Source organism: Populus euphratica, unplaced genomic scaffold (assembly GCF_000495115.2).
Source record: "Populus euphratica unplaced genomic scaffold, PopEup_1.0 scaffold197.1, whole genome shotgun sequence".
NCBI lineage: Eukaryota > Viridiplantae > Streptophyta > Magnoliopsida > Malpighiales > Salicaceae > Populus > Populus euphratica.
The window spans coordinates 24,395-34,375 of NW_011500022.1; the positions used below are offsets into that span (position 1 = coordinate 24,395).

Consider the following 9,981-nt stretch of genomic DNA (forward strand, 5'->3'; position numbering starts at 1 on the left):
TTTGACGTTCCTTTTAGTTCTATATTTTTCGAGTGGGTGGGATAATCTTTAATATGCATATAATATAAATAAATATGTATGATGATTATATGATGAGTACGATGAGTTAATCTCTTGAATATTTATATATTTTGCTTTATTTTTCACGTACTCATTTATTCTTGAATTTGCACTCACATTCTGTCGAACTAAATTCTATTTGATATGATATACGTTTCTTTGATGATTCTGTAAATATCTATTATACTTTGATATAAGACTTGTTAGTAACTCCATGCTATCAGAGAGTAGTTAGCCTATATGCACATAGTATTCTGTATACTTAGCTGGTGAGAAGTAGTCACCTTCGGGTGTCATCTAATCTCTAATATGTATTCTACTATATTATGATGATATGTTTAGTATGTATATGTATATGTATATTAAGATAATTTATCTTGCAAACTATTAATATGAAAAATATCTAAAATATATATTAAATATTATTCTCTCACTGAGTTGGTTGAAATCACCTCTCTCTCATTCTTAATATTATTTCAGGTTCTTAGTTTCTGATAGCAGTTGGACTTTGTTGAGTGTTTCTGCTTCTTCAGTTTTGGGTCGGTATGCCTTGTTTATTGTTCAAGGCTATTTTAATTTGACGTCTTAGACGCTCCACTATTACTCTGTTTTAATTAAGTTTGGATTTTGACAATGTAATGAGTATTATGAATGATTGTTTTTGTTTTAATTACTGATGAAGAGTTTTGAACTATCATTTAGTTTCATCAGTTTTGAGTAACATAATATTTTTGAAGATTATAAAATGTTGCGTATTTTTTGAATAACCTGTTCTTTTGATATGTTCGTTCTAAGGCTTAATGTAAGTGGGGTGTCCTTTTGACACTATTTCTGTGTTGCCGATCATGGATCCGGGATTCGAGTTATGACAACTAGCGTGTTTGAAATTATAGTAGCGATTCTTTTTCAAAGTACTTTTTATTTCAAAACACATTAAAATAATATTTTTTTATTTTTAAAAAATTATTTTTGATATCAGCATATCAAAATGGTCTGAAAATAACAAAAACATATTAATTTAAAATAAAAAAATTAATTTTTTTCAGAGTGCTTCCTAAATACAATACCAAACACACTTTAGGATAAGCTTTGTCAATATATCAGTGAGATTCATGTTCTTTCATGGTACATCTAATTCTTAGATTAATAAATAGCATTTTAATAATCATAATATATAATACTCAATTCAGATGACAAACTAATATCATCAACTAATCATTTTGGCCATAAAGTTTTTTTCATTATCCTTGTTACTGTCATATACCCATTTTCACTAATTGTTCAGGAAATTATTTAAAAATATGTCATTTTATTGCATAAAATAGGCACATTAGAGGCAAAATATTAACAAACTTTAGCAATAAGGACCCAACTGAGAAATGTTTGAAACATTTTGAAACTAATTGATAGAATGTATAGTCTAGGGACTCAATTGAAGCTAGGCATACAGGTTATGAGGTACTGAACAAGTCACCTTTCCATATTCGTTAAAGAGAACCATAGCACACCTAAGAACTAAAAGAGGAGAAACACCGACAAAAAGGAAAGCAAATATACACATGAATTGCTTAATATTTTCTTAGATTTAATTTTCATTGACTCTATTGATAAATTTTGTAGAAAAATTATAAAAAAGAAATAATAATCCACTAGAAATTCGCCATTAAATTGCCGTGATGGCAACTGTTGAATATTATGCTCCAATGTGACTAAGAATTGATCAAGGAGATATTTCTGTAGAATTTGACTAGCAAGTGGTTCTGGTCCGCACACATCACCTTCCAAACGTAACATGCAGTACTCTCCCCTGCAATACGCCCGGTGGGGCTGTGCTCATTTACTTTAAGACAATAGAGAAACAAGAACAAAAAATTAAGTGGGATTTCATATCTTATAACAACATAGAATAATCAAGGATGTCTGATCAGGAGGTGAGCAACAAGCAAGTGGCATTGAAAAACTATGTCACAGGGTTTCCAAAGGAGTCTGACATGCAAATTATTACAACTAATACTATAAAACTTAGAGTACCAGAAGGGACTAAAGATGCAGTCCTTGTCAAGAATCTTTACCTGTCTTGTGATCCATATATGCGTGAATGCATGTCTGCTGGTGATGGTGGTTTTTCCTCCTTCGAACTTGGAAAGGTGAGCCCTGTCTCATTTCATTTCTTGATCTTCGAACAATGAAATAGAGTTTTTTAAAAATTAATTTTGAGATTTCTTGTTGAAATTGTCATTGCCCATTTGAGGTTTGTACCAAAGAAGGAGAACGTAGATGTTTAACAGTCTAAAATTGGGTTTGAGATGGGAATTGAAGGACAATTTTGATTTTTTTGAGAACTTTCTTTTTTCTTTTTGTCACAAACATGATGATAATACAGTATTCTTCTAGTGATCATGAAGGAGCTTTGTTTTGGATATGTAAAAATGTGTTTCTGTGTATTTCAATTCTATGATTGATATGGTGATGTGATGTTCAAATTATATATACAGCCTCTAACTGGATATGGAGTGGCTAAAATCTTGGATTCTACTCATCCAAACTACAAGAAAGGAGACTTAGCTTGGGGTTTTACTGGTTGGGAAGAGTACAGTCTCATTGTATCACCACGAATTTTGATCAAAATCGAGCACACTGACGTGCCCCTATCATACTATACAGGAATTCTAGGTCTGTTTGTTTTGAAATTTTCAAACTCAGTTTCACCTTTGTTTTTCAAAAAGCTAAAGATGCTAAAGAGATGAAATCGTGACTTGTGTTTGTGTTAAACAAAAACTTGGTCTAAAAGCTTGAGGTCAGCTGCAGCGCAAGAATCAGTTCTGAACAGAATGTGCAGTGTTGATAGATTACAGAACAATAACAGCATGTTTATTGAAACTAGGCATAGAGAGATAGTATGTTTTGATTCATATAGTTAAAGCTCACATGAAATTGTTGTTGATTTGTTCTTATTAGGTATGCCTGGTATGACTGCTTATGCTGGTTTTTATGAAATTTGCACTCCAAAGAAAGGAGAGTATGTTTACATATCTGCAGCATCAGGAGCTGTTGGCCAGATTGTTGGCCAATTTGCAAAATTGTTGGGTTGCTATGTTGTGGGTAGTGCTGGATCTAAAGAGAAGGTGAGCCTAACTGGAAACCTCCGCCCTACTATAAATGAAAACAAAACAAAATGAATTGAATTTTTAATTTATGAAAACAATGGATTCGAAGGTGACGTATTTCTGTCGTGTCTGCATCTCCTAGCACAGCAGAGATTCCTAAGAGCTATTCAGTCTTATTAAATGTTAGGTGGCTTGTGCTTATGGCCAGAGTCACTACTGATGTGCTTGCTGATGTTTTTCTTCTTTTACATGGTCTATGTTTTTCTTCTTTTACATGGTCTTTTTTTTTACACAAGGTTGATCTGCTTAAGAACAAGTTTGGATTTGATGAGGCTTTCAACTACAAGGAAGAGCCAGACTTGACCGCAGCTCTTAAAAGGTCAGTAGTAATAAATATCAAGCACCATAATGAAGCTTGGGAATCGTACTTTATGCAAGATTGCTACAAAGTATGCAGTTAAGGTATCTAATTCTACCTACAGTGCTGGCTCGAGGATATCCCTTAGCTGTTGAGTCCATACTACTTTGGTATGATAGGGTAGAGGAGTACTTATTTTGCATTGATTTGGCAGGTATTTCCCTGAAGGCATTGATATTTACTTTGAGAATGTTGGGGGTAAAATGCTCGATGCGGTATTAGCAAACATGAGGAATCTTGGTCGCATTGCTGCGTGTGGAATGATTTCTCAGTACAATCTCGAAAAGCATGAAGGTGTCCATAACTTGACGCTTATCGTGTGGAAACAAATTCGTATGCAGGGATTCCTAGCTGGTAGCTATTATCACCTCTATCCCAAGTTTCTGGAAATGGTTTTACCTTACATCAAGCAAGGGAAGATAGTATATGTGGAAGATAAAGCAGAAGGCCTTGAGAGTGGTCCAACATCTCTACTAAGCTTATTCACCGGCCAAAATGTAGGAAAGAAGTTGCTAGTTGTTGCTCGTGAGTGATGTCATTAGGCACTGTTTATAAGCTTTCCTAAGTCCTTAATCCATGTATCCTTTGAGCTTTCCTGGCTTCCATGGACAAGAACTTCAATAATGATGAAGGCTTTTTCTGGATTTCTATGGACAAGCTTTAGCGATTACAGAATGTTCGGTAATATGATACATTTGTGTTTTTTTTTTTAATATAATAGAATAACGTTTTTTCATAAATTTTTTTATATTTTGATTTTAAAACATCAAAAACATTAAAAAAACATCTAAGAACATTAATTTGTTTTTTTTTTCAGACATGCTTTGGAAATTAATTCACCCAAAAGATGCACATTTTTGGCACATATATAAGATATCGAAATCAGATTTCAGTTGGAGATTTTGACTTGAGAAAAATTGCTCCATGTTCAACATATCAAACCAATTTTCTCTTTCCTCTAAAGACATCAAAATCTCGAATTCGAGTCTCTTAGTAGGAAAAAAAAACAAAAAAGCATATCAAATGGGCTAGCATTGCATCAACATTAACAGACTTGCAGCTCATTCCCTGCTATGACTGGGATGAGAACAGGAACCAGGATAAGTTTCATTGCCATGCCAAACCTTGGCAACTTTGTTCATTGTACCATGTAATAAAGAACTAGCATTCTAATGGAACTCAAAAAACTAACAAGATTGACAGCTGCATACTGGTACTTTATGGCTAGTCTTCCTAGAAAAACCTATTATTCAATTTGCCTTTACTTTCACTATAAATATCTCCAAAATTTACATGCCAGCACTGCACGAATATGAAACTAACTGGAATATCTTTATCACTGCAAGAAGCATCCCCCAAGTTGTCAATTTACACAGGAAAAGAATATCCACGGAGGTATTTAGAATCAACGCCTGATTCACGTGTCAATGCTATTCGCCCAGTTCTTGCTACCTACAGAAGAGCAAGAAACATCATGGAAAGTATTTTGAAGTCATTTCATCGTTTTGGTGGTCACGATGGCAGCTTGTTTTGGGATATACTATAATGTTGAACTCAGATTAAATAAATCACATCATGCAACCAAAATCGAAATCCATTGTAAGACTTAAAGTTTGTCAACAAACCTCACAAATGCCATAGGGTTCCAACAACCTTTGCAGTGCAACCATTTTGTCCAAATCACCTGTGAGCTGGAACAAGTATTAAAAGTAAATCCATCAGCATCAATAGTTCAAGAATTGAGCCAAACTTAAAAGTAAATCCATCAGCATCAATAGTTTGCCAAAGTGGAAAAAGCAGTATGATAAGTACTTAAACAACAGCCAGGCCAATAGAATCATGGCAGTTAAAGGTGAGACTCAGACATATGGTCTATCATTATCATTCAACTACAGGACGGTTACTCACCTCAAGAGTTACTGTATGGTCAGATACATCAACCGCATTGGCCCTAAAAATGCTGGCAATGTCAAGAACATCTCGTCGAGCAGCAGCATTCACAGCAATCTTTATTAACATCAATTCCCTTTCAGCAAATGGCACATGGGTAAGATCCCTTACCTGAAAGAGTCACCAACTATCAATTTTCTATGGAACTAAACATGTAAGTTACCAAACCCAGAAACTTTAATCTGAACTCCTGAAGTATGTTACCAAACCCAGAAACTTTAATCTGAATTCCTGGAGTGTTCCTAAAATACAGAGGAAATGGCTTGCAAATGATTTGATTGACCATAATGCAATTCAGGAACAAAATATATGAGCACAAAGTTCAAAGAAGTGCTTCTTTGAGGTTTTTCTGAAGTTTAGGCTATTAATTCATGAGTCATATGTAATTGCATTCTTTCAAACATGAGAATGTTAAGAAAAAGAAATGGAACTCTGTAACCATCATGTACTTGTCTAACAAGATTCATCACTCTTAATCATGGAGTTCTCACCTCATGAATCTCTACTAGCTTATAAAGCTGCTGCACCAACTTGGTAATTGATTCATCTGTACCAGGCACAACAGTTGTAATACGAGAGAGACCCTCAGTTTCTGCATGCCCGACAGCCAAACTCTAACAAGAACAAATTAAAATAATTAGAGCAGATGATGAGAATTTTTGAAACAATTAAGACAAGATACAGCAATAACAGTACCATATATACCTGAATGTTATAGCCCCTTCGAGCAAAGACCCCTGTAACAATGTTAAGAACTCCAGGATGATCATTTACAAGCAAGGACAAAGTGTGAGATTGAAGTCCAGCTGTCTGAAAATTATCAACCACGTATTAAATGTGTATCCTTTGTTAAATGGATGGGACTGATAAGAGCCAATTCAAGAAAGACAATCAGCCAGATGTTAGAGAGTTGCATTTCACAGAAGGGGAAAATTGTGAATTTCAACCCTTTGGCACTGGCACCAATAACAACAAATAGATTAGCCTACTCCAGTTAAATTTGGCATTGAACCCATGGTTATCTGCTATCCACTGACCCTTTCATTTATCAAAAAAAACAAAAAAACAAAATGCCACCTAAAATGGAGAAAGTAGAAATAAGTTGCAAGCAGGAACAAGATTTCTTACATCTTCATCAGTAAGAACACCCCAATGAGCATCAAGAATTTGATTTAGAGTAAAATCATCAGAAGCCTCCACTGGATAAACGTCTCCCTTAATTAGCAAAAGAAAAAAAGAGAGAAAAAAAATTATATTAAATGCACAATCCATGGTAAAAATTATGAACAGTATTTAAACTATGATTGGGAGTGAGGAATCCACAAAATTATAAAATGGGATCAGAGATTGCTTCGGAAAGTTGATATTGCTATTCAATTGATAGTTCTTAAACAGACGAGTTTGGGAACATAAAAGGTGGATGAATTAATAACATCTTTGGGATGAGCAATAGCAATGGAATAAAATATCTAGTGTAAAAAGGCACATCAGAGACAAGCCAAGTATTGGAAAATTAAATTCATAACAACAGTATCCATTGTGCATAAGTGAACAAATGCCCATCAGAATTCTAAATCATATAGAATATTCATCTTAAATAGCTCACACGAGGGAGAAAACAAGTGTCTGTAATGGTTGAGAGGGGGTAAAAAGCAACAGAGGAGGAAAAGAGGGTCCCTTGCTCAACATCTTGTTTATGAAGTCAATTTACAAAGCCTTTATTACAGTATTTTCATTCCTGACTCATACTTCGCATTCACCATTGCTCGTATAGAACAGCTGAGCACCAACTTAACACAAATTTATTGACATTCAAGAAATTAACACAGAAAGGAGAAAATTATGATGAAAAGCTTGAAGTGTGTACCCCAGCAGATATATCATCTTCTCTGGCAACTGCTCCTTTCTTAGCCCTCAAACCAGTATCAGCAAGCCTTTTCTCTCCAAGATCAGGATAAGAAGCAGCTGAAAATCTCCAAAATGGAGCAGATGCGCCCATTTTTTCTCTTCTCAATGCAATCTTTTAGGAGCAACAGGTTTAGTTATTAGCACTCAGCACACATGCAGACAGAGACCGATATAAAGCACAAATAATCACAAGAAAAACCAAGACAACCTTTCCTGTTCTTGCAATTTCCCTGATTCCAAACTTGCTTAGGTTTCTTTGGACAGCAGCAATCTTCCCCGGATCTCCAGTTACCTAAATCCATGAAATAAATGAGTGGTTTCACTATGAATTTTAAAAGTTACATGTAATTGAATGCAAATATGCAATTTACTAAGTCCAAAATGATGATGATGATATATGGTTTAAATGTAATATACATATCATGAATAGCCATTTGATTATGATCTACATGTTATGATGCCATAAACGGTGTCAATACCAAGTTTATTTAAACCAAGGACAACACTATTCTGGTATTGAGAATCTTCATATTAACTATGCTTTTTAAATAACTTGAAAGAACATTTTTTAATCAAGCAGAACAAATCCAGATAATCAACATGTGGATCACTTCATCCTGGAAACTTAAAAATAATCTAACAGACTCAAAATTCTGAATTGTTAATGAAAGCAAATTGAGTCATCCATAGCTTGCAAGTAAGAAAATCCCAGTAAGTTCAAAGTACCATCACCCTAAATCACCAGCAATTATGCTAATCTACTTGGTTTGCATAATAAATACATGTCTTCATTCATGTATAATATGCACATTGTTTACCAATCCTTATAAAATATGCATGCAGCTTCTTCCCTAAAAAATATGTATTTTCAATCAAGTTACTTGTGTCAATAACATAAAGAATAAGTTCCCTGATAATTTAAGCTCCTCTGCTTAATGTCCTAATATGAGCAGGATTAGAGTTTGTGAATCATTACCTCAATTGTCACAGTATGTTCTGAGATATCCACGATTTTTGCTCTGAAGATGCCCACCAACCACATGATCTGAAGATCAAATCAAAAGATTAAATGTGAATAAGCAGATGCAATAACAAAAATTCATGTACTTATTTTTCCAAAATCAATAGTATCCTTGATATTCAGCATATATAGAATCATTAAGCATCACCTCAGCCCGGTCCTTTGGATCTGTATTCACTTTTACAAGCATTAGTTCACGCTCAACCTGCGGCTCATTAGAGAGATCTTCAACCTGAGATAAAATTAAATTCTTGAATGTAAGAATTCCAGGAATTAGTCTCTTATTAAGAGACAGAAAATGAGTTAAGGTAAATGAAAAGCGCAATTAAGAAATCCAAGTACAAAATATCAAATATCCTGAAACAGGATATGATTCTCGAAAAAAGCAGACACTTGGAATTGGAAAAAAGAGCTCTAATTCCATTATCAATCCACCAGCAAACCAGACATGACCTAGAGAGCCAAAAAACAATAAAAAACTGCGTATGCATAACTATGAACCACATTATACTATTTGGTGATTGCATGAGAATCTTTAGTAGCAGAAACATGGTAAATTAGTTAAGAAAAAAAATCATCAATCAATGTAAAATAGATGAGAGTCTAGGATTGTATCATGACCTTCAAAACATTGACAAGCTTTTGAAGCTGCTCAACAACTTGTTGCAACACCCTTTCAGTACCGGATACAACAATAGTAAAAATAGCCTTGTCCTTGTTTAAACCAACAGCAAGTGACTCTATGTTATACCCTCTCCTTGCAAATACCCCAGCAATCCTATTAATCATCCCACTTTCATCTCCAACAAACACTGAAATTGTATGCCTCCTCGCCCTGAATCATCAATTCAAAACACACAAAAAAAAAACCAATAATTATCAAAAACCAGCCTTGACCCAGCTAAAGAATCATCCTTTTAATGTAATTAATGAACAAAAAATCAAAAATTGGCATTGGCCCAGATGAAGAATTATAATAAAGGTTTGATCTTTATACATACTTTGATCTGGCTGTTGAAGGAGCAGAACCATTAGTGGATAAAGCAGTGTCAGCAATGTCATTATCATTTGTTGCAGAGACTCTGAGTTTGTTTTGATAGGATTTTGAGATTGTCAGAGGTGTAGTAGCTAAGGCTTTTGAGAAACCTAGACTAACAGTAGTAGAATTTGAAGGGAAAGAAGAAGAAGAAGAAGAAGACGAGGGTTTTAGGGAGTGGAATGGTGTGAAGGTTATCGATGAGATGGCCGCCATTACAGAAAGCTTAGGTTTCAGAATCTGACAAAAACACAGAACTGCGTACTTGCTTCTGTTGAAGAGTCCACTTGTGTTTCCAATCATAATCATGTCAAGTAACTGTAATCGTGTTGTGTAATTTTTTGAAATTATTTTTTATTTTGAAATTGTTTTGAAATACTGATTTTAAAAATAAATTTTTTAAAAATAAATTTTTATATTTTTTAATTAAAAATATATTAAAATAAACATTTTATATATTTTTTATTTTTAATATTAACAC

At 34.1% G+C, this 9,981-nt stretch overlaps 2 protein-coding genes across 2 annotated transcripts; one reads left to right on the top strand and one right to left on the bottom strand.

Moving 5' to 3' along the window:
- The first annotated feature begins 1,888 nt into the window (after positions 1-1,888).
- On the top strand, positions 1,889-4,290 carry LOC105141927 (2-alkenal reductase (NADP(+)-dependent)-like). Its single transcript, XM_011049321.1, has 5 exons — positions 1,889-2,207; positions 2,556-2,733; positions 3,019-3,185; positions 3,464-3,546; positions 3,740-4,290. Exons 1-5 carry the CDS (start codon positions 1,977-1,979, stop codon positions 4,116-4,118), a joined length of 1,038 nt encoding a protein of 345 aa, XP_011047623.1. The 5' UTR covers positions 1,889-1,976; the 3' UTR covers positions 4,119-4,290.
- A 382-nt stretch (positions 4,291-4,672) lies between these two features.
- On the bottom strand, positions 4,673-9,811 carry LOC105141928 (acetolactate synthase small subunit 2, chloroplastic-like). Its single transcript, XM_011049322.1, has 12 exons — positions 9,466-9,811; positions 9,086-9,299; positions 8,613-8,696; positions 8,420-8,488; positions 7,652-7,735; positions 7,403-7,555; positions 6,664-6,750; positions 6,241-6,345; positions 6,027-6,149; positions 5,494-5,646; positions 5,211-5,276; positions 4,673-5,037 (listed from the first exon to the last, which is right to left on the bottom strand). Exons 1-12 carry the CDS (start codon positions 9,807-9,809, stop codon positions 4,954-4,956), a joined length of 1,566 nt encoding a protein of 521 aa, XP_011047624.1. The 5' UTR covers positions 9,810-9,811; the 3' UTR covers positions 4,673-4,953.
- Between the last annotated feature and the right edge of the window lie 170 nt (positions 9,812-9,981).